This window comes from Aethalodelphis obliquidens, unplaced genomic scaffold (genome assembly GCF_003676395.1).
Source record: "Aethalodelphis obliquidens isolate GAN/ISIS:26980383/991018 unplaced genomic scaffold, ASM367639v1 scaffold63, whole genome shotgun sequence".
Lineage (NCBI taxonomy): Eukaryota > Metazoa > Chordata > Mammalia > Artiodactyla > Delphinidae > Aethalodelphis > Aethalodelphis obliquidens.
The window spans coordinates 3,062,632-3,087,604 of NW_020838007.1; the positions used below are offsets into that span (position 1 = coordinate 3,062,632).

The following is a 24,973-nucleotide window of genomic DNA, read 5'->3' on the forward strand; positions in this document are numbered from 1 at the left end:
GAGTTTGGGGCCTGCTCTCCGTTGCAGTGACCAGCAGCTGGGTAGAAGGTGGCTGCTGCAGCCCCCACCCTAGCACACTGCTTTCTGACACACGGTCAGTCAGCGGGGTACAAATGGTCAGTGAGTTCAGTGTTCAGCACAGAACCTGGCCCAAAATGTCCTCAGTAACTATCAGCTTCCTTCACCCTTTCTCATCCTTGCCAGCAAGGACAGGCTCTCCGGTGACTTTGTACTGGGTCAACTTAGCCACAGGGGTCCGTGCTCCCCGGAATTCCCTTCCTTGGGGTTGCAAGTGTTGAAATAAATTTCTAGGCCGAAGATGGAGACACTCATGCCTGGGGTGACCTGTCAGCACACCGAAACGTAGATGACTTTCATGTCCTACAAGCACTCGTTTGACCAGAAATGCAGGGCATCCAGCCAGCCGTCCCCAGATGCACTACTAGCTCTGGGCCTCCTCACCCCAAACAAGGCGGGCTCTGCAGCCCCCACTGATTGCGTGCTTCCTCTTTGTCTCTTCTTCGTTCTCTATTCTTTATCCTGTGAGAGCTTCTTGCCTTCTGCCCCATTTTGCAATTTAAAAGGTCCACTTCATAAAACATTAAAGTTTGTATTACCTGAATTGTCCTCTTTAGTCTTTTTCTAAGGCAGGTTAGGGATGCCATAGAGAAAGTTGTGGGCGACGCGGAAGGAGGGGTCGAGCAGTGGCCAGGACCTGCCAGGAACGCAGGGCGCCAGGCACCAAGCAGCCCGCACACCCCTGACCTGCTCTCCCTGTGTCCCCTCGTCCCCTTGTCTTGGGTCAGGGGTGTGTTCACAGCCTCGTGGCGAAGGACGCCAGCACCTTCTGCCAGTCGCCTGTGTCCTTTAGGCTGAAGGGACAAAAGACAGACAGGGTTTGTTTGCTCTGTGGGCCCAAGTGGTGCTGTGAGTGCCCGTCTATCCCTGCCCCCCCTTCACAGCCAGTTTTCCTGCCCACCTGCCAGTCCTGCCAGGCCCTGATTCAGTGCCCTTCCGTGCGCTGCTCACTACCACTACTGCCTGTAGTAAGTACCGACTCCGTGTCACTTACAAATGTTCTGCTTTTGTGATCCAACCTTGACCGACACAGAATCGTGGGCCAGGGTATCTCCCCGTCTCAGCCAGAGATCAACTGTTTGTGGAGAACGTAACCCCCAACCTAGCTTCTTTAAGGAAAGTGTCCCCCCAAAACAGTCAAACTATTTGAAAGGTACTTTACAAAAGAAGGTATGAAATAGCCAGTAAACACGTGAAAAGGTACTCTCTCATTAGGGAAATGTAAATTAAAACCATAATGAAAGGTTTTAAATGACTGCAAAGTTTAATCCAAGGAGACTGATTAACAGGAAACAAAAATAAATTAATCTCTCCTTCTGACCTTTCAGGTGTCAGTAAACTGATTGGAAAGGTTCTTCGGCAAACTTCCTCATGTTCCCGTAATCACTGGGCATGAGCAGCTGCCCTTCTGAAGCAGTCCTAAAATTCATCTTAGTCCTATAAATACTCAGGACAGGGTGAATTGTAGGCTGAGAGGTTCATATTTCAATGGCTGACAGCATATTATTTACAGTATATCAAAGTATCAGTGCGAAATCAAAGTAGAATTTGGGAATTCTGGTAAGAGTCTTTGTTGTACAAGAGGAAGAAATAGGTCCATTATGTTAAAATAATTCTGTGCCAATGCCCTCTGTTGAGCACAGAGGCACCCCGACCAGAAGTTACATACTTATTTCATCCTTAAAGCAAACCTTGGATCTCACGTATATTAAATGATGTGTCAAATCACATGACCACCACGTCCGGGGAGCTGGGCCCTGGTCCTTCTGCCACACCACGGCTGGAAGACAGCCGTCCATAGTGGCTGCCCATCCTGGCGTCTCCAACGCTGGGGTATCACTTTCCCCTCACACACACACATGTAGCATAATGTTATTGGAAGAAAAAGCAGTTAAAACCAATAAAATAACTTGCTGCTGAAACCACTGTGGATGCTTCAGTATTGGTCATTCACAACGAGCAGTGTCTGATTCCAGATTGGGGCCAGGAGCAGGAACATCTTCTGAGCCCATCATTTTAGAGCCCGGGCTGCAAGTCCAGTCCCTCCAGAGTCATTTGCCCTCACCACCACCCCTTCCCCATCCTCACCTCCTAGAGTCAGGCATGGACAGGGCCCAGCGACTGCAGACGGAGCAAGGAGCCCATGGCAGAGGATCTGAAGCATCCCCCACCCTGGGGTCGTCCCCACCTCCCTCCCCGTCACCCCTCCCCTCATAACCACCACCACTGCCATATACTTTCCCTCCGCTGTGTCAAGGGGGAAAGTCTGAAGACCAACAATAATAATAAAGATACCTAAGCTGTAGGAGTATCAGTTTTTCCATCCAGCAAACTTCGTGACTGCCTCCTATGAGCAGAAGTCAAATCCTCAAAACGTGTCATTTGACCTCCATTATTTTAAAGGGTAAAAGTAGGAAGATTTCACCTAAAGATTTCAAATTTCTGCTTCTCCGGAGAAATGCGAAGACCTAGCTCCTCAACCTTTCATTCCCAGCGGCGGCAGGGCCAGAGCTGACTGCTGCTGCCCTGTGGGTGGGGTTCCCCACACCCCAGTCTCCTGCCCAGTTTTAAACGAGGAAGTGATGTGCAATGATTCAGGTTTTATTTTTCTGAGTTTTAAAAGTTTCCCCTGGCTGGATTGTGGACTTAGTTTGGATGGAAACTCAGGTGGCTACATCCAGAATCCGCGTGCTCCTCAGCAGCAACCCCCATCTCCCTCGTCCAAGCCACCGACTCTCTCACCAGCAGCCCCGAACCTCCCCCTCCTCTCTGTGCTCAGTCCCCATGGGCAGCCTGACCAGGCCATACTAGGAGCTCCGGGGGCTCCCATCTCCTGGGACCCAACCCAAAGTCCTGCCCCCAGCCCGGCACCCTGGCCTCTGGCTCCGGAGCCAGGCTGCTCTTGCCCAGTCCCCTCTCCTGTTCCCCTGGCACCCTCACCCCTGTCCTCACCCGCCTTGTGTTGTACTCTTCACACACTCGTCCCAACACAGAGGTTGGTTTGCTGTCAGCTGACCCAGGTGCCCAGGAACCGGCACCGTCCGGGCTCAGGCTGCTGGGCGGGGCTGGGGCCGGGGGAATGCGGCCGAGTGTTTGAGAGCCACCAGGAGAGGGGCCGACAAATAGCTGGGCCAGGTCACTGTGAGAGGCCCAGGCAGGGAGGCTGGAGCTCAGACCCAGCTGGTGGACACTGGGCGGGAAGCACGAGCTACAACGGATGCCCGAGGACTCACTATGCCACTCCAAGGTCCTTCTGATCGGATGTAGGGTGTGAGAGGAGCCCCAGGGCGATGCTGGGACCTCACCGCCACTCCCCCCACATCCAGAGTGCAGCCCCAAAGCTGCTCAGCTTAGAGGAGGGCCAGGGGCTCGAGCTGCTGGCCCAGGAGACCCAGTGGCCTTTAACAAAGTGAAGATTTCCTTTCTCTGAACTCTGCGGGCAAGCCTTTTTGACAGAAACCAATTCAAAGCCTTGATGTGTCCACAACAACTTCGTGTAGGGCAGCAGGATGGGATCTGGAGAGTGATGCAAAAGGAGGACGAGGCCCCCGGGCAGCCTGATGGGGGCACTGACATTTGGGGGCTTCTAGAAGAGTCAGCACAGTAGGACCATAAAGATGTTCCCTCACACGGTCCTGAGGACGTGTTGCACTGGATGTGGAAAGAGATTAAAAATGAAAGCAGGGGCTTCCCTGGTGGCACAGTGGTTGAGAGTCCGCCTGCCGATGCAGGGGACACAGGTTCAAGCCCTGGTCCGGGAAGATCCCACATGCTGTGGAGCAACTAAGCCCATGTGTCACAACTACTGAGCCTGTGCTCTAGAGCCTGTGAACCACAACTACTGAGCCCGCGTGCCACAGCTCCTGAAGCCCGCGTGCCTAGACCCCATGCTCCGCAACAAGAGAAGCTACCGCAATGAGAAGCCCATGCACTGCAACAAAGAGTAGCCCCACTCGCCGCAACTAGAGAAAGGCCGTGTACAGCAACGAAGACCCAACACAACCAAAAGTAAATAAATTAATTAAAAAAAGAAGTAAAGAAGGGTATGATGCCATTGTCATATCAAATAGAAAATACCAATAAACAGATAGAAATTATATATTAAGAAAAGCAACCAAATGGAAATTCTAGAGTTGAAAAGTACAATAACTGAGATGAAACTTTCACTGGAGGGGCTTAACAGTAGATTTGAGCTGGTAAAACAGAGAATTAGCAAACTTGAAAGTAGGTTGATAGAGATTAGTAATCTGAAGAATGGAGAGGAAAAAAAATGAGGAATAATGAACAGAGCCTAAGAAGAATATGGGACAGCATTAAACAAACCACTTATGCATAATGGGAGTATCAGAAAGAGTGGAAAATATTTGAAGAAATAAAGAGCTGAAAATTTCCAAATGTATTAAAAAAACCCACTAAACACCCAGGAAACTCAACAAACTCCAAGTAGGATAAGCTCAAAGAGATCCACAAACTGACACATTATAGCAGGAATGCTGAAAGTCAAAAACAAGGAGAAAATATTGAAAGCAGCCAGAGAAAAGCGACTCTTCACTTACAAGGGAGCCCCAATGAGATCGACAGCTAACTTATCAGCAGAAACAATGGAGGCCAGAGGGAGTGAGATAACATAGTCAAAGGGCTCAAAAGGAAAACTGTCAACCAAGAATTCTATGTCCAGCAAAGCTATCCTTCAGAACTGATGATGAAATAGGACATTTCCAGATAAACAAAAACTGAGAGAATTTGTTGCAGCTGACCCACCTTACAAGAAATAATAAAAGAATTTCTTCAGACTAAAAGCAAATGACCCCAGACAGAAATTCAAACCCACAATGTGACTAAACCTTGAAAACATTATGTTAAATGGAAAAAGCCTGACACAAAAGGTCACATATTGCATGATGCTGTTTTAAAACGTATCCAAAGTAGTTAAATTCATGGAAACAGAAAGCATATTGGTAGTTTCCAGGAGCTGAGGGAAGGGGAGAATAGTAACTGCTTAGTAAGTAGTGTTTTCTTCTGGAAAGATGAAAATAGTTTGGAACTAGATAGAGGTAATGGTTGCACAACATTGTGAATGTGCCAAATGCCACTAAATTGTTCCCTTTAAAATGGCTAATCTTATGTAAATTTCATCTCAACAAGAAAATTGAAGCAAAATTTTTTAAAAGTAGAGGAAAAAACACAGAGATGAACATGATGAAAAGTAATACGAAGGAAAAAAGAAAGGAGATCCAATCTATAGATTACAAGTTTAAGAAAGAAAACTCATTATTGTTTTAAAAAACTCATTTCTCTGGGATTTTTAAAATGTAAGTTCACTTTTTAATTTAATATTTCAGACATACCAAAAAATATAGAGAATATAATAAGGGCATATATACTACCACATGGCCATGTTTGTTTCAGAGCTTTTTCTTGAGAAAAGAAATGTACAACCTCCCTTTGACCCCTCTTATTCCAGGCCCCTTCCTCCCTTCCTAGAGACAACTCTTAGCCTGAAGGTAATTGTCAACAGTTACGAAGAATCTGAAATTTTACCCCATTTGTAAGCTGATACTATCGCCTGTTACAGTTTCTTGGATGCTGGCAGAAGGCATGCGACTCCAGGGTCAGAGACAAGGGACCATTCATTGCCCACAGCAATAGCAGTATTAGCATTTTTGCACCAATATTCTGAGCCCCAATTCTCACAGGGCCATGCCAAGAGGGCCAGATGGCACCTGCCAGCACAGTGGGCTGTGTTACAGGAGAGGAGCTGAAGGAGACACATCTCTGTCTGGCAAGTCTGTTACCTACATGAACATCCTTCTAAAGATAGTGCAGAACACAAGGCAGGCAGGGCCTCGCCTGCAAGATGTGCTGACATGTAGAAAGTCAGAGAACTGTCTCTGGACATCGGTCCATTCCTCTCCATCCAGGTTTTTATACCTATGCTGCATATAAACATATTCTGAAACTATATACATGCTTATATGGCTTTGTATGTTTCTAAACTTTATATAAATGCTATCATAGTGTACATTTGACCTTTGCACTCATTTACGCGTCAAAATTTATTCAAGTTGGGCTTCCCTGGTGGCGCAGTGGTTGAGAGTCCGCCTGCCGATGCAGGGGACATGGGTTCGTGCCCCGGTCCGGGAAGATCCCACATGCCGCGGAACAGCTAGGCCCGTGAGCCATGGCCGCTGAGCCTATGCGTCTGGGAGAGGCCACAACAGTGAGAGGCCCGTGTACCGCAAAAAAAAAAAAAAAAAAAAAAAAAAAAAAATTCAAGTTGACACATCGTTTTAGTTCATTTAACTGGTAATAGTATTTCACTACGTGAATAGATCACATTCTTCTTGATGACATTTAAGAGTTGCCATTTTTTTCCACTCTTACTCCATTACTACAATCAACATCCTTGTTAATGTCTCTTTGCACACAGGTGGGGGACTTCTTAGTGTTTAGACACGCAGTATATAGACATTTAGAATGGGATTTCTGGGTCTTAAGTTATGTTCATCTTCAATTTTTGGTTGCTTTTTTCTAAGCAGAACCTTGATGAAATTACGTTTTTAGTGGCCATCTGTGTGCCTTCCTACCGGCAGCCCCATCTCCTTTTTGGATATTCTTTCATCATGCCTGCTGCTGGAGATCTTCCCTTCCCACCCCATTCACCATGGGGGCAACACTTACCCCAGGTGAGGCAAATCAGATGCTCCCATGGGGCTTACATGCGGGTTTAAGGAAGTGGACACAACTGGATGTCCAGTTCATCACAGAAGGGGCAGGTCTGCTGGGCCCCAGCTGTGTTCCCTGTGCCCAGGCCCCCTGTCTGTGTCCAAGCCTAGTTCTGGCTCCGCCATCGAGAACATGCACCAACAAATCCCCGCTGTGTTGAGTGCAGCGTGGAGTCCTGTTGCTGGCAAATGAGAACTCTGGTTGATTGATTCTGGGGAAAGCAGAGAGGTAAGGAGGTTGAAAAAGAAAGAGGAAGAGTGAGGAGCAAGAGGAGAGAGGAGGAGAATCAACACAACTTTTGCTTTTTATTTTATTCAGAGAGCAAACTTTGCCAAGTAAGCAGGAAAAACGTCTCTTCAGCACTATTAGAAAAGCTTTACTGGCAAAGTTTTAAAACATGTAAAGGGATAATAAAAACAAAGCAATTACAATGTACTGCCTACCAAATAGGCCATGTAGCTTATTTTGCAAAAAGAAGATTGTTGCCTCTGGTTATGAGTTTTTTCCCCCAAATATCAACACTATAATACTTTTTACATAAAACTTAATAACTTTCTCCTTTGTTTCCTAATGTAAATTGCTTATTTGACTCCATTAGTAAATAGAGAGAGATTTTTGGTTAAAAAAAAGTACCTTCACATGTTCTATAAAAAGGAACTAAATGATGTGAGGGAATAGCAGAAAGAGACTTTTTCCTTATAGAAACCAAGATTGCTGCATAACAAAGTACCCTAAAACATTATTTTGTGCACATTTGCGTGGGCCAGGAATCTGGGGAGCACTCAGCCAGGATGACCCAGGTGCAAGACAGTTTCTTGCTCACCTGTTGGCACTGCAGGGCCTGTGGCCTCTCTCTCCCGACAGGGCTCTTAACCTCCACAGCTTCTCACAGTAGGATGTTTTCAGGATACTGTATTTGCATCTCTTACGTGGTATTAACGTACATACATATATGTATATGTATACATACGTATAGCTATATGTAATGGTGCTTTCATTTTTATAAAATAGACTCCCAAAGGTTGATTGCTGGGTGAAAGGATTTTAATTTTTAGTAGGTATTTGTAGATTACATCCCCCAAAAGTTTTAGCAGTTGCATTCCTACCAGCAAAGGATATTTCTTATTCGTTTTAATTTTTGTCAATTTGATGAGTTTAAAAAAATGGTATTTATTACTATAATTAGCATTTCCCATACCAATTTCCAGCAATTCACTCACCAGCAATGTAGGGATGCATGACACATTTTAATTTTCAATCTCATGGATTAAAAAAAAAGTATTTCATTCTTGCTTTCATTTGCATTTTCTCAACCAATTTTCAGATGTCTACTAGCCATCTAAAATTATCATTCTGTGAAATGTCTATTTATGTTCTTTTATCCACATTTCTATTGGATTGCCTTTCCCTACCAATTTATAGGATTTCTAGCACTCCGGGTGCTAGAAATAAAGTGTTGTTAAACGTCTTTGCCCAACATATGGTTTGTCTCTTGTCTTTATTTATGGTGTCTTTTTGCTGTTCAATATGTTAAACTTGTGTGTTAAAATACATCTGTTGGGAAGATGGAAAAGCCCTGGAGATGGATGGTGGTGATGGCTGCACGACAATGTGAATGTGCTTAATGCCACTGAATTGTACACTTAAAAACGGTAAGATGGTAAATTTTATGTTGTGCATATTTTACAACAATTAAAAGAAATTTATCTGACTTTCCCTTATAACTTCTGGGTTTCCTTTCCTGCTTAGGAAGTTCACTCCCATCCAAAGTTACAGACATATAAAATCTAATACAGTTTAATCTTATAGGTTTTACATTAAAATTTTCAATCCATCTGGAATTTACTTGTACATATGGTATGAGGTAGTGGTATTCCAGCTGTTTGTCAATTATACCATTTTGATATTTCTCTTTATTTCCATTACTACATCTATTTTCTGGCTTTATTTTAATGTAATAACTAGAAATTGCTGTTTTTCTACCAAAGTCAACAAGTTATTTTCTCTGAGCAGACTATGAGATTTCTATAATTGATAGGACTTCTAATCACTCTTCTTAGGGAAATAAACAAACACATACATACATAAATTAAATCATGCCCAGTGAAGTTATCCTTTAGATAATTAACTTGCACTCTTCTAAACAGATGATGAAGAGTATTTTCCTTAAAGTCTGCACTTACGTAACCAAAATGAAGTTGAATTTTGCCAATTAATCAGTATGAATGATAAAAAATGAGTGTTGAGTCTTGGATTATTTACTTTCACTAACTTACAACAGATCAATTTTTATATTGTATATACAACATAATCACTCTTGAATATTAACCTCATGTTTTAATTTTCTTCATTTCATAGTTTAACAGAACAAGATTAGAATTAAAATAATACAACTGTAGGCGTGTGGCCACGGCACACGTGTCCCATGTCTCTTTCCAGGGGCGCTACTGCCAATGAGCTAAGACTGCTTTGGGCATTTTCAGTGGAGAAGGATGGAAATATGGATTTTTAAAAAATCATGAGTGCAAGCTAATATTTCTGATTTAAATTTAACTTCAAAGGGACTTAATATCTTGACTTATCTTTGAATTATAACATCACATTTGTCTTCTACTAAAAACCTTGGTTGCTAACAACCTCAATCTATTTGCTTTATCCTGATATGTATGTGTATATATAGAAATTTAAAAATATACTTAAACCTATAAAATACAGAAATACAAATTTACGTTATATATTTTATATAAAATATAAAAATGGGCTCTCTTCATGTCCAGTGACTTCGGCGTAGAAACAGGCAACCCTCTTAGTGGCTTTAACATCGACATTAAATAACAAAGGGGAAAGCAAACTTGTAGTGGGACCGAGTGATCCCAAGTGAACAGAAGGCACAGGATTGGTTAACCCTCCTCCTCCCAGAGGCAGGGCAGGTGCGGGCGGCAGCCCTACAGGTGAGGCTGACAGGAAACCTTCAGACCTCAGACCCGCTGGCACCTACTCCACAAAGGCCCCCTGGGGGACCGGCCCTACTTCCTGGACACCAAACTGAAACACACGTCACAGCAAAGCCGAGGGGGAGCATCTGCTGAGAGGCCGCGACACCTGTAAGGACCTCGAGGGTCTCCACGCCTGAGCTTCTTCAGAAGGAAAGGTAGAACTTTACTGTGAGGTGTCATTTCAAAACCTTCTGAGAAAGACTACTGTCAATACCCTAATTAATAAGTGATATTCCATTAAGTTTACTGAATATTGGCAGAAAAAGTGATGTTTGGATTTTTAAATCTCTTATTAAAACAATTCCTTTGTTACATTTACCTCTTTAAAACATTTTTTATTACAAAAATAGTTAATAGTTGAACCTGGTGGGAAGTGGAGACAGGCCAGTGGAAGGCAGGCCTCCTCCCGCCTCAGGGCAGGGTTGTGAGGACAGAGCCCAGGGGGGCCCGGGCGTCACCCTCTGCCTGCCACTCCCAGAGCCATCTGCCGTGCACATTTGGTGTCCACAGGAAGGTGGGTCCCCTCCACAGGGGTCTCCTCAGGGCTCAGCTGCAGGGGACCCCAAGAAAGTGGCCTTGAGCAGGTCCACCCTCTTTGCTGGAGGCTCCCAAAAGAAGCAGGGGAAGGGTGGCTCCTGGCAGCCACCCGTTGCACCTGCCTAGGTGGGCTCTGCCCACAGAGTCAGAGCCAGCGCACATCAGACCAGACGCAATTACTCACTTACTAGAGTAGGAAAAGTTAGTTTGCTAACATTGTTTTGGCAAGGATGTAGAAAAACAGGCAGGAGACAAGTCAGCAATGTCCACTCAAATTATACTGCCCCTGCCCTGCCTTCCACCCGCTGTCCATGCTTCAGTGCTTTACCCGACAGGTGTCCTTGGAAATACATGAAGTGACAGCTGCAGATGGAGAGTCTGTGTCACTGTTTGCAGCAGAAAGACTGAAATGGCCAATGTGTCCATTAAGACTCCCAGTTTGTCATTTATCTTTTGATTTTGGTTATGCTTTTTCCACCCAGAAAATTTTAATTTGTATGTCGTTGAGTTGATCTCTTTCTTATGTGACTGTCAGTTTTTATTCCAAAATTAGAAATTAATAACTGATATTGTTTTCCATATTTTCTCCTGGGACTTTTATACTTTCATTGTTAACCTATGATTCACCCGGAAGCTAATCTGGGATAACCCATCTTTTCCCTACTGAGGTGCCACTTTTACCTTGCACTGAATTTCTGTACGTATTTGGGGCTTTCGCATTCATCCTGCACATGCTAGTCTCACCCAGCTACTTGCAGTCCTGTCGTTAGTAAGATCTCAAGGGGTATTCGTGCTACAGAGGAGCACCCAGCAGCAATGTGGACACATTACCCCCTGCCCAAACCTGCTGTAACCTCCAGTGAGATTTTAAAGTTTTCTTCACGTAAATTTTACATTTCTTTATACGTTTATTCATAGGGGTTTTATTTTTTCCATTACTATTTTCTTATATAGAAAAACTGTTGATTTTTGTGTATCAGTCATGTAATCCAGTCACATTACCGAATTCTTTTTATGATCTTTAAAGGAAACCCTCTTGGAATCCCAGGTCGACAATTACATCACTGTCCTGTGCATTTCGCCTCCTCCCTGTCTATCTCACTGGCCGCTGGGCAGCCCCCAGGGCCATGCCTCATACAGCAGTGGGCTGAGCAGTCCCGGCCTGCTCCTGACCAGCCCTTCCAGCGTTTCTCCATTCGCACAACCTGCTTTTGACTTGAGATATAAAAACATTATTGTGTGAAGCAACCTGTCATCCATTTGTAAGATAGTAATATTATCCATATGCTCTTGATATTTCCATGGAAATACTTAGACACAGAAGCTCAGTGGATGCATCCACTTGTTCAAAGCATGAACCCTCTCCCCCACACCCCCATACTTTACCCACTGAGGCTTCAGAGGTGAACCGCCTTCGGCATAGGTGCCCATCAGTTGGCTGGGCACCTTCCCCGAGCACCTGGAAGGCAGGTAGGGAAGGTGCCCCATGGAGGGGCAGTGCTGGGAGGTGCCCCTCCCCCTACCAAGAAGGACAGGCCTGTGGAAGCACAAGGGAGGGGGGACCAGGCCAAGGAGGAGGATCCGAGCTGGCCCGGCTCTGGTGGCACACGGGTCTCCCCTGAGTTTAGGAAGATGGCTCCAGAGAAGCTGACGCAGAGTCGCCCTTGTGCCCGAAAGCACAAGGGCAATGGTGGCGGCTGTGGGTGGCACCCTGGCATCTGGCGTGGCGGGGTCTGCGTTGTGCCTGCTGGCCTCACAGCTCTCAGGGAGCAAGTCTCACATGCAGCCAAGTCCACAACGTGGCATTTCCTCAGGCCGACCCCACAGAACAGCCATTTTGTGGGTCATCCCAAACGCAGGGAGGACCTCCTCAAGCAAACAGCGTGGGGCTTCCCACCGACCTGAGGGCAGGTCAGCAGAACAGTGGCCCTGGGCCTGGGTCAGCCTTGCTCATGGAGCAAACACACAATCACCTCCACATGTGTCCGTGCATCTTCTGGGGTCAGCACCGGGCGCAGGAGAAGTAATGGTTATAACACCCCTGGGAGGATTGCGTTTCCAGCCACACTCTCACCACCGGCCTCTCCTCACCTCGTGTCACAGCCCGTGCTGCTCCGAGGTCATGCCTGCCCCTGCAGGGCGTCCCCGCCGCACCCCTCCCGTCTGCACGAGCGTCCACGGGCGTCAGAGATGGGAACACGGCCCAGTGCTCAGTGGGCTCAGGGCGCAGTTGAAGACTTACAGGATCCCCTGTCCCAGATCTTTCCCTGGGCATGAAATGAAAAATCTAAAGAGGAAACAAAACAGGGAAGTGTCCACTTTAGGAGTGTGGACATTGAAGAGAGCTGACACTGAAGGAGAGCAGTTTTAATCACAGAGGGATCAACAGTTGTGGGACTGCCTCTACCCTTCACCTGTGATTACTGACCCATGTGGCAGACGTATAAGACTGTCTTAAATCTGTGCTCAGGAAGGAGAGTGTTTCTCTGTCGCGGTTGTAAATGCTGGGGGTTAGAGCCCTCCTGGCAGCTCTGCACACCCTCCGAGGTCCTTCTGCTCCATCGATAATACCCGGCTGCGACCCCCACGCTGCTGCACAACCACTCACCAGCAATGGCCACAGAGCAATTAATACTCACGTCTCTCCTGGTAGAACCAGGGAACATCACAGCAGGAGAGCACTCCGTCCCCTCGGGCGGCTCACTGCCCTCACTCCCTGTGCCCCGGGTCCCTCTGGTACCTGATGGCAGTGCCCTTCTACACCGGATTCTGGAGTTGTCCCATCCAGCTTTAATTTCAATAAACGCTCTCTTAAAATATACCATCAACCTCTCCAATGTGTCTGCACAGAACGTGGAGCCTGCCCCACTCCGGAGAAAGACAATTTCTTTGAAAGGAAGCTTTCCTTTCTACTCTGGGCAATTAGCTAAAAGACAAAGGAACCAAGAAGGAATTTCTTAAGGGAAACAGAACTGTAATGGAGGAGAAAAATCACAGAACAGACCAAGGCGCTTGGAAATAATTAGCAGAATAAAGTGATATTCTAATGTCTACATGACAGCATATAAAAAACCACCAAATTCAATGGAAATTAAGTTTATTTCTGGATATACCAACTAAAATATATGCCATATTTATTCAGAATATCATAATCAATGCAAAAATAGAACTCTCTTCTCCCCTGTAAAAGTTAAATACAATACTGTAGGATAGTTACATGATTATTTTAGTCAGGTCTTCAGTATTAGCTTCTCAAAAGAACAAATCTATAGTTATAGACATCCAATTTATCATACAAAATATATACAAAGGCGTAACTGTAGTATAGAAAAAAATGAAGTTACCAAAATATAACTTATGTCATTTACTTTACACAAAGTGGACTCTAGTTAACTTTTCCCAAGAGCTTCACCAATGAGTCGAACGGCGACACTCTTGCCTTCGTCGGTTTGAACAACGAGCAAAGCTTCAAACTTGCCCACAGACCTGGGCTTGAACTGCACAGGCATGTTGATGTAGTGCTGGGCTCTGCAGAGAGAAAGGGGTGTCAACACCAAGGCCACGGCACACGGAGCCCCTCCAGCCTCACGATGCCTGGCGGAGAGCAAACACGGTCAAGGAAGCAGGAGCCAAGAGGCCCAGGGCCTGGTGCTGCATCTGTAGAAGCAGGAGGCCACCGGCCCCCGAAAGGTCAGGGAGCACGTGCCACCAACCGCCCCCGGGGCAGCAGGACCAACATTTACAGGGCTGGTGGGTTTTGCTCCAAATTTCATATGAAACCTTCCAAAAGTCTTCTTGAAAATTTATTTTCAGATTCTATCGAGGCAGGTAATGAATGCCCTGTGCTTAAAAGTAGTACATGGGCGGGGGGTTGTTTTTGCTCATAAAACGAGGTCCCAAAAGCTTCAAAAATACACCTTTATTCCCAGGGAATGAGACAAAGGTACTTTCCCACACCTGTGTGATGTCACCAACTTTCTGTCTTAATCATTTTTGAGTGAAACTTTACAGCTTTCAGACTCTCCTCAGAGGGCAGGGGCCCCGCCCTTGATCTCAACCACACGTGTTCAGGATCAGCCATTGGATCTGACCTGTGCTTTTGTTTCCAGCATGTTTCCTGATAAACCCAGCACAGTGGGCTAGAAATTCAGAAAACAGTCTAAGTATTTCAAAGCCCTTTTCCTGCATGTAACTGATAACGCAGAATATACATATTTAAAGTCTGGGCCATTTTCCCCCAATGCATTTACCTCATTTCCCCACATCAAAGTTAAGGTGCCTTTAAAAAAACTGGTACCTTTCGACGGCACTGACAAAGGACAATTTTCTCTTTCATGTTAGCATCTCAATCCTCAGAATGACGTAGTACAATCTGCCAACCTAAGAGGCTTTTTTAACTTATGAATTACTAAAAGCATTAAAATACCCCAAGTAAATCTCTAGAGGATCTCATTATTAACATGGAATAAAGAAACCCATATTTAACTGAGGAAGGGTTTTGAAAAACATATTATGACAAACATGTATCCCCTGCTTTAGATTTACAGACACTGAATAAATGGGGGGTGCAACTTAAAAAGAACCACGGATTCACACAACTCCAGCACCAGCAGTGCGGCGAAGCAGTGACTGTGCTGTTACCAAGAGGGCTTTACGCTCTCTGCACACACATGCACACTCACATGCACACTCCCACCCCCCCACAGCACACACTCACACCCCACACACATGCACACTCACACACACATATACACACGCACACTCACATACACACACCACACACATATAAACACACTGCACACACACACACACACACACACGGGAACACGTAATAGGAAAGCACATAGACACAACACAGAGATCTAGTTCAAAACCTCCTACCATCCAATGACGAATTTTGCAGCAGAGGCCCCAGAGCAAGCAGCAGGAGGTACAGAGGCAGGGCCGGCGGGGTGCCCGGAACCCCCTCACCCCTCATGCCCATGAACCTACAAATTACAGCAACCGTAATTTTTCTTTTTCTTTAACTTAAAATGAGCACTTTGCTGCTCCCTGGCTTCCCTCTGAAGGACACAGCAGGGCCTGGCCACTCAGCCGCAGGGGCTGGCTCACCAGGACCTGCATGCGCTGCTGTGAGCCCAGCAGACGGGGCCTTAGCTGCAATGTCTCAGCAGAGATTAGACTTGAACAAAGTTAACAGAGGATGCTTTCGGGGGTAAGTGGAAACACAACAAATTCTTCTTAAAAAGACATGAGAAAGAGATGATCACCTACAGCCCAAGACAGAACCTTTACCAAAAAACTGCTCATTAATGCTCCTTCACAATCTACCGCTTTCCGTGGATGACATAAACCTGCCCAACACACGCCCTCCCCCAGCACCTCCGCCTAAGGCAAAACCCCCAGGACGTGCGGGGCTCCCGCCTACTGATCTGCAGTCAGCTGACAGTCCCCACCGCACGAGGACAGCCCGGGAGAGGGGCCTCCTGGGAGGGCGTACCCGAGGTGACGGAAGCCACGCTACTACTTGGGGAGTGGGGTTCACGGGTCCCAGGGCAAGCGGCCCCTGAGGAAGAGAATGTGACCACAGGGGACAGGGAGGGGCTCCCCAGGAGCCTCGGCACAGACTGTCTACCCGCCACAGACTGTCTACCCGCCGAGGCCAGCCTCGCCATACCGGCCCCCTACAGCTCATGAGCCCGTCCAGGGTCCAACAGTCTCGTTCTCGGGACAGGTACAAAGCCCTCTGCGCCTGCACTGACAGCAGCCCCTGCCTCAGTTTGCGGAAGAATTCTCAGGTGAGCTCCACTTTAGGAGAGTGGACACTGAAGAGAGCTGACAAACCGCTACTTCTCCGAAATAGAAAGAAGTCATTCTTACATATGAAAAAACCAGCTTTCCCACCTTCCTTTACGTAAGACTTAAGACTTAAGCCTACGGACATGTCATGAGAGAAGACTTTTCTACGACTTAGAGTTTACTTCACCTTGTTGAACAGATCAAAGTTACTGCTTTGCACGCATGGTTTTCTTATTCATATTTCATCAAGTTTACACTGAGTTGCTAATTATTAAAGTTGATGCTGGAATCTGTAACATTATATATTTATCCTAAGTTCCATAATGAAATGCATCAGAATAACTTTACCTGCCACCAATAAAGTATAAAATTACCTTATTTAAATTTCTTTTCAAAGTATAAAAAGTTAAAAACATTTTAAAATAATATGTTTGAAGAGTATAAGCAAACAAAATGTATCTTGTGATGCTATTTTAAATGCTAGCTTATGTAAACTGCCCGAATTTTGCTTAATTACAAAATAGTTTCTCATGTTTCTAAGTTCTCTTAGATGTTGTGACATGACCTAGGCTGCAGAGAAAAGCACTGAGTGTCTAATTCAGGACAGCTTAAAATGTTCTAGCACTGGAATGGCAAGTCACCAAGTTCAACTCTATAAAAATGTCTACTTTTAGATTACTAGAATGAACACATTTTATATTTTAAAATTGGTTTTTAGACAAGTTGAAACTAAGCAAAACGCCATCTCATTTATAAAGGTTCCTTGTTAGGTATGCTTTAAGCATCACGCCTGTCATGTCAACAGCACTGCAGGGAGCTGTGCGTGATGCGGAGGAGGAAGTGCTGCTGGGACACAAGATGGGCACCCAGGCGCACGAGGAAGGAGGACACTACCCGCTGGTCACAGGGGTAGGAGAAGGAAACTGAAGGTGGCAATTATGAAAATACTCTGACATGTTAACTGCCAAAATTACATTTCAATTTAGGTCGTGTGGTCTCCTGTGAAGGTCTAGCAGCTCACTGGTGACCACAAACTGCCTGTGGGCCTCACTCAGCTGGCTGGTCCCTACAGCCCTGCTAGGCCAGAGGCTGCCGCATGTAATGCTATTGGGATCGAACACAAACAGGTTCTTTTTCTACAAAGGATCAAGAAGGAGCTGATTTACAAATTTCAGCTAAAATATAATTCAATTTTTAAAAATCTGTGAAAGCAAATTAAGCAAAGAACATAACATCAGAAGAGAATTTGAAACTACAGTGTATTTAATGATGAAAGCTGAAAAAGGAATGTTTATCTCCAGGTAAGTTGACTGCATCATCCTTCAGCCATAAAATGGGCAAGTGACATAAAGCCAAGTAATTTAACAAGTTATTGTAAGTAATGAGTCCTTACCAAAACTGTAGATGAGCTGAATGCAAACAGTGTTTTTTAAAAAGCTGCTAGGCTCTTCAAGGGAATTTTTTTTAAATCTGAAGGTTTCTTTAACTTTTTTTAAAAAAGACTTTTTTAAAGATAAAAGCTCCTTGAAACAAAAATCTGAAGCCCGTCCAGTAAGCTGTGACAGGTATACACTGGTTTACACATAAGTATTCCACCCCCTCTGCTTCACGTTTAAAGACACACACCTGCAAAACGCTGACCAAGCTCAGGGATGTGAACGAGACACAGAGTAAATGGGAAGCAGAGTTAATAAGGCCGTTATGATAAAGTTCAAATTCAGATAATAACGGTGTTCAGGACAGATCACTTACTCAGTATCAATTTGTACTCTGTTACTAAAAAGTGTCACAATTGGGAATTTAAACAACCTATTTTTAAATAGGTGAATTGTTTCTGCAGCTCTGCCTCAGTTCAGCAGAGCCAACCTACTCTACTGACTGTGGAATGTCGCCAGTCTCAGGCCGTCATGGGAGGGACCCACAGACAAGAGCTCAGGGCAGAAAAGCGGGAAAGCTCAGCCTTAGGAGTGCTGTAAACCCAGGCCCCCCTCATCCATGTTTTCACTGAAGGGACCGGCTGGGAAAGCACCGACAGAAACCGTGCTGCACTATCGACATTGTGGGTCCTGCTGGGGCTCCCCAGGACCACCTCTCACATACTCCTGTAACGAGTCCAGGCTGCCAGTGGCTTTTCATCTCCATTTCACAAATTAGGAAACTGAGGCTCAGAGAAGTTAAGTCCATGGTAGCTTTCTAGGTATATTCATTGCTGACTCTGCACAACTCATGCCTTTAGGTTGGGCTCCTGAGAGGCAGGTTTCATAGCACATGGGATGGGGGAGGGGGGGCGAGAAGGGGAAGAAAGGACGAGAGGTGGAGAGAACGGTCCCCACGACTCATCTTCCAGTATCTGGAGGTAAGTGTAAGCTTCTGAGTCAGTGCTGCTGGGCTAGTAACTCAGAGACAGCCCTTGAACACCTGCAAGTGGGCCAAGTTTTCACAAAATATAACATGTTTCTGGGACAGCCTCTTGATGCTAAAATGAAAGATCTTATAATAACTAAATTGTTTAATTAAAGATTCAAAGATGAAGATAAAATTATTTTTCAGTATTAAGTGCAACAGAACTCTACTGTTAAAATTCTAAATAACAGTGACAACCCAGTTTGAGATTTCAGCCTTTATGTACATCATATGGAAAAAGAAAATTAGCAAGACCCTAAAACAATTAACAAAATGGCAGTAAGTACATACCTATCAATAATTACTTTACATGTAAATGGATTCAATGCTCCAGTCAAAAGAGCAGCTGAATGGATACAAAAACAAGGCCCGTATATATGCTGCTACAAAAGTCACTTAAGATCTAAAGACACTCATAGACTGACAGTGAGAGGATGGAAAAAGGTATTATATGGAAGCAACCCAAGTGCCCATCAACAGATGAACGGATAAAGATGTGGTGTAGATACACAGTGGAATACTACTCAGCCATAAAGAAGAGTGAAATCTTGCCATTTGCAATAACATGAATGGACCTGGAGGATATTATGCTAAGTGAAGTAAGTCAGAGAGAGACAAATACTGTATGATTTCACTTCCATGTGGAATCTAAAAAACAAAACAAATGAACAAACATAACAAAACAGAAATAGAGTCATAGATACAAAGACAAAACAGGTGGTTGCCAGAGGGGATGGGGGTAGGAGGAAGAAAGAAATAGGTGAGGGAGATTAAGAGATACAAACGTCCACAGTTCCAAAATAAATGAATCACATGTATGAAATGTACAGCGTGGGGAATATAGTCAATAACTATGTAATATCTTTGTGTGGTAATGTATCATCCTAGATTTAGTGTGGTAATCAGTTTCACACGTATAGAAATAAAAACATATAGAAATACAGGAATTAACAGTGTTGTAGGTCAATTATACTTCAAAAACAAATGCATAGAAAAGATCAGATTTGTGGTTACCAGAGGCAGGGGGTTGGGGGAGGGAGAACTGGATGATGAGACAGTCAAAAAGTACAAACTTCCAGTTGTAAGGTTAAGTACGTACCAGGGATGTGATGTACAACACGATAAATATACTGAACATGTTGTACATTATATATGAAAGTTGTTAAGAGAATAAATCCTAACAGTTCACATCGCAGGAAAAAAAATTTTTTCTATGTCTTTAATTTTGTATCTATATGAGATGATGGTGTTCACAAAACTTATTGTGATAATCATTTCATCATGTATGTAAGTCAAATCATTATGCTGTATACCTCAAACTTACACAGTGCTGTATGCCAATTATGTCAATAAAACTGAAAGAATATATATACATACATACACCTTAAAAATAAATAAAAACAAACACATTTTTTAAAAAAGAAAATAAGCAAGGATGACAAGAAAATGTAGCCCTGATTTAAGAACAATACAGGGTTATTTGAAGAATGACAACTGGAAAATAGGATAATAAAATTTTCCCAATTAATCTGGGAAGGTTTTTGTCCTAATTAGTTAAAATTTAAATCCCTGATTCTCAGTGTAGTGAAAATAACATGTGACGCAGAAATCACTCTAAAGTTAATCACAAGATAATTAAGGTTCTATGTAAGTATATGGCTGTCAAAATACTGGGAAACAGGAGTCACGCACTAAGTCCAAACACTGCGCAAGTTTGAGTTGCTACTCGCCACACGTACCCACAGGTCACGGACTGTTTCCCTAGCAGGTTCCTTGTCTCCTTCACCACGTGCTTGGTGCTCTGTGGTGTTGGTGAGGAGGATGAGGGGTTGCAACAGAGACAGACCTCACAGTCCTAACCCCCAAGAGCAATCTCAGGCTCCTGAACACAAAGACCTGCACTAGGATGAGAACATTTTGATTTATGATAAACTCACCTCAAAGAATATTTTGAATGTTTGACGTAGAAAGGTTCTCTGGGACTTAAAAACTTGAGCTGGAATTTAATATGAAACATTTTATGAAGTTATACAAGTTAGATATTTGTGCATACTTAAATCAACATACCGTATAGCCACAAAATGAGGTAAAACGATAAATGCTCATGAAAACACTTAGGGGAAGTTTAATGAGTTTATTCTAGTTCTAACTGGAGTAAATGTTATCCAGAAATATGTTGGTGTGATAGTACAGAAGAAAACAAGAGGAAAAATTAAAAAATGAAAATATGGAAACAAATACTAAATAATTTTCAGGTAAAGGATCATGAAATTCACTTGAGTTTCTTTTCAAATAACGGTATTAAGGCATTTTAAAACTTAACTATTATAACTTAATCTATAAAACAAGCTTCTAATTATCAGGAAAATGTTTATCAAATAGTAGAATACACTTACTTTTCCAAAACCCACAGCAAGATTTCCAACTTACCAAGTGTGTAATAAAAGAATTATTTCGCAAATTGACTTTCAACGTCCTTGACTCCCCAACTCTCGTTGGCAGAAACCGATACACATCTTCTGGGGCATAAACTCCACGGTGGGTGAGGTCAAGCTGCCTGCTATGGAGATAGGTCTGAAGGTTAACTATTTAAAATCCATAGTAACTTAAACTATTTGTATATATTACATTATGAAGTGTGGCTTTGTTTTCTCCCGCAACTCAGTTAAAGTAGCTCTGTAAAGGCGACTGACTAATGTGTGTTAAGACAAACTGCTGGCGGCAGGAAGTGTCCAGGGGTGCGGGGAAGCAGCTGAGACAGCAGCAGCGCTTCCTCCTCCCTGAGAGGAACTTAACATATTTTCCTTATAAGCACCTTCCTCCACAACTAAGTTAGACCTAAATGTTAGTTAACTAAAGATTATAAGAAACATTTTCATGTAAGTCAGAAAGAAAAAGACAAATACCATATGATATCACTTATATGTGGAATCTAAAATACGACACACATGATCATATCTAAGAAACAGAAACAGACTCATGGACATAGAGAACAGACTGGAGGTTGCCAAGAGGGAGAGGGGTGGGGGAAGATGGAGTGGGAGGTTGGGGTTAGCAGATGTAAGCTTTTATACAGAGAATGGATAAACAACAAGGTCCTACTGTATAGCACAGGGAACTATATTCAATATCCTGTAATAAACCATAATGGAGAAGAATATTAAAAAAAGAATGTATATATATGTATAACTGAATTGCTTTGCTGTGCAGCAGGAATTAATACAACACTGTAAATCAACTATACTTCAATTTAAAAAAAGTTAAAAAAAAAACATATCCCTGAAAAAAAAATTTTTTTTTTCATTAGGTAAAACATTTACATACTACCATTAAAGCTTTGTAAGCTGCTGGTATAACATACATTTTTCGAAGTTTTTAAGAATCTACTTTCATACACTGTGTTTTGGAATGTAAATTGGAACAGCTACTTTGGGAACATTCTTTGGCAGTTTAAGGTTAAATAAATTTCTACCGTATGACCCAGCAATTCTACTCTTAGATATTTTTACCCAAAAGAAATGAAAAAATATGTCCACAGAAATACACATATAATATTCACTGCACCTTCATTCACAAGGGCTCCAAGTCAGAAGCCACCAAATGCTAAAAGGAAAATGAAACAATCGTGATGTGCTCCTATGATGGGGCACGAGAACTCAACAACGAAAGGAACAAACCATAGGTACACTCACCAACACGGATGATCCCGAAATCACTACGTTAAGTGAAAGCCAGACACAACTTGAGTGCACATGTGCATGAAATTCCCCAAAACTATGGCAACACACAGGAACAGAACAAATCCTGGGTGAGGGTGTGGGTGGCTGCAGAGAGGCATGCATGTGAGGACGCTCCAGGAGAGAGAAACGGTCTCTACCTGGCTGCAGTGGGGGTGACGTACGTCAATCACAGGTAAGCCACTGGGCATTTTACCGAATGTAATTATACCTCAATAAAGCCCTGGGAAAAATTCATGAGAATGACAGAAACAACATACCCAGGTATGAGAGCAGACGCCTCTGATACAGGTTGTCTTCGGGGCTTAAGTAAATTATCTATTTTAATGAGGCTATTTGTGGAAATGCGTGAATTTTCAAGCTCACGTTCTGCTTTGACACTCTGTATAAAAAAAACACAGGGTGGAGGAGGAGAAATAAACATGTGGACACTTACCTATTTTAATTCTATTACTTCCTTCCTAATTTTTAAAAAGGAGATTTAAGATTTCTAAATTCCTTTAATCACAAAATGCTTTATCTTGCACTGTTTCTTTCTCTCTTTCTCACACACACACACAAACACACAATCTTACCTAATTAAGGCAAACAAATTTCATAGAGCCAATCAATAAAGACACGTAAGAAAACTAAGATGGTAAGAATCTATAACAGAATTAATGGGATAACAATAATACCAAAAACAACAGGCCAGTTTTTCATGCCAGTTTCCCTTGGTGTCCTTAAAAAAACACACCCAATAATTTACTTAAATTCAGTGTAACACTCACGTGTCCAGAGAGCTGGAATCTCAAGGTGTGCTTCAGGTGAGGCTCTTTAAGAGGGTGACACTCAACGTCCCAAAACTGGGCATAGTCTCCTCTATCTCTGGGCAAAAACGTGATGGAGACCTACAAACAACACATCCAGGAGAGAAATTCAGACACGGAACCTTACACACATGCAGTTAGATTACCAATTCAAAGTGTGGTATGAAAAACTTGAAGGGAAAAATGTCTTTGCTTTGGCTAATTCTGCCACTAATCAGATCCAAGTATACTTTTCTTTAAGGCTTTAAGTAACATATTCCTCAAAATGTAAATTTTTTAATTAAAAAAAAGTTATTAATTACTGTAGCTCTGTAGTACAGTCTAAAGTCAGGAAGCCTGACTGCTCCAGCTCCATCTGTCTTTCTCAAGACTGCTTTGGCTATCTGGGGTCTTCTGTGTTTCCAATCAAATTTAAAAATTTTTTGTACTAGTTCTGTGAAAAATGCCATTGTTATTTTGATAGGGATTGCACTGAATCTATAGATTGCCTTGGGTAGTATGGTCATTTTAATAATATTAATTCTTCCAATCCAAGAACACAGTACATCTGTTGTCATCTTTAATTTCTTTCATCAGTGTCTTACAGTTTTCTGAGTACAGGTCTTTTGCCTCCTTAGGTAGGTTTATTCCTAAGTATTTTATTCTTCTTGATGCAATGGTAAATGGGATTGTTTCCTTTTCCCTTTCTGATAGTTTGTTGTTACTGTACAGAAATGTAACAGATTTCTGTATGTTAATTTTGTATCCTGCAACTTTAGCAAATTCATAATAAGTTCTAGTTTTCTGGTATAGAAAATCTTCAGGATTTTCTAAGCATAGTATCGTATCATATGGAAACAGTGAGTTTTACTTCTTTTCCAATTTGGATCCATTTTATCTCTCTTTCTTCTCTGATTACCGTGGCTAGGACTTCCAAAACTATGTTGAATAATAGTAGCGAGAGTGGACATTCTTGTCTTGTTTCTGACCTAAGAGGGAATGCTTTCAACTTTTCACCGTTGAGTATGATGTTACCTGTGGGTTTGTCAAATACGGCATTTATAATGTTGAGGTATGTTCCCACTTTCTGAGGAGTTTTAAATCATAAACGGATGTTGAATTTTATCAAAAGCTTTTTCTACATCTATTGAGATGATCATATATATTTTTTGTTTTTAATTAATTGATTGATCAATTAATTATTTTGGCTGCTTTGGGTCTTCGTTGCTGTGCGCAGGCTTTCTCTAGTTGCGGCGAGCAGGGGCTACTCTTTGTTGTGGTGCACGGGCTTCTCATTGCGGTTGCTTCTCTTGTTGCGGAGCACAGGCTCTAGGCACGTGGGCTTCAGTAGTTGTGGCGCACAGGCTTAGTTAGTTGCTCCACGGCATGTGGGATCTTCCCAGACCCGGGATCAAACCCGTGTCCCCTGCAATGGCAGGCGGATTCTTAACCACTGCGCTGCCAGGGAAGTCCCTGATCATATGGTTTTTATTCTTCAATGTGTTGATGTGGTGTATCACACTGACTGATTTACAGATATTGAAAAATCCTTGCATCCCTGGGATAAATCCCACTTGATCATGGTGTATGATCCTTTTAATGTATTGTTGGATTCAGTTTGCTAGTACTTTTTTGAGGATTTTTGCATCCATGTTCACCAGTGATATTAGTCTGTAATTTTCTTCTTTGTGTGATATCTTTGCCTGGTTTTGATAACAGGGTGATGATGGCCTCATAGAATGAATTACAAAGTGTTCTTTCCTCTGCAATTTTTTGGAATAGTTTGAGAAGGAGAGGTGTTAACTCTTCTCTAAATGTTTGGTAGAATTCACTATACCACAAAGCTACAGTAATCAAAAACAGCATGGTACTGGCTCCAAAACAGACACATAGATCTATGGAACAGGAC

At 43.2% G+C, this 24,973-nt stretch overlaps 1 protein-coding gene across 7 annotated transcripts in view; it reads right to left on the reverse strand.

Annotated features, from left to right (window-relative positions):
* Positions 1-13,417: 13,417 nt before the first annotated feature.
* The window catches only part of CEP192 (centrosomal protein 192), a 93,480-nt gene continuing 81,924 nt past the window's right edge, over positions 13,418-24,973 (reverse strand). For 3 of the 7 annotated variants that reach the window (XM_027088635.1, XM_027088629.1, XM_027088630.1), the window contains 5 exons: positions 23,047-23,166; positions 22,537-22,658; positions 20,970-21,099; positions 20,477-20,535; positions 13,994-14,476 (listed from right to left, as the gene is read on the reverse strand). In XM_027088635.1, the coding sequence (XP_026944436.1) occupies positions 14,305-14,476; positions 20,477-20,535; positions 20,970-21,099; positions 22,537-22,658; positions 23,047-23,166 (603 nt within the window). In that variant the 3' untranslated portion in view covers positions 13,994-14,304. Of the gene's footprint in view, positions 13,866-13,993; positions 14,477-20,476; positions 20,536-20,969; positions 21,100-22,536; positions 22,659-23,046; positions 23,167-24,973 lie in introns of those variants that run through there. The other 4 variants (XM_027088631.1, XM_027088634.1, XM_027088633.1 and 1 more) reach the window with 4 other exon arrangements.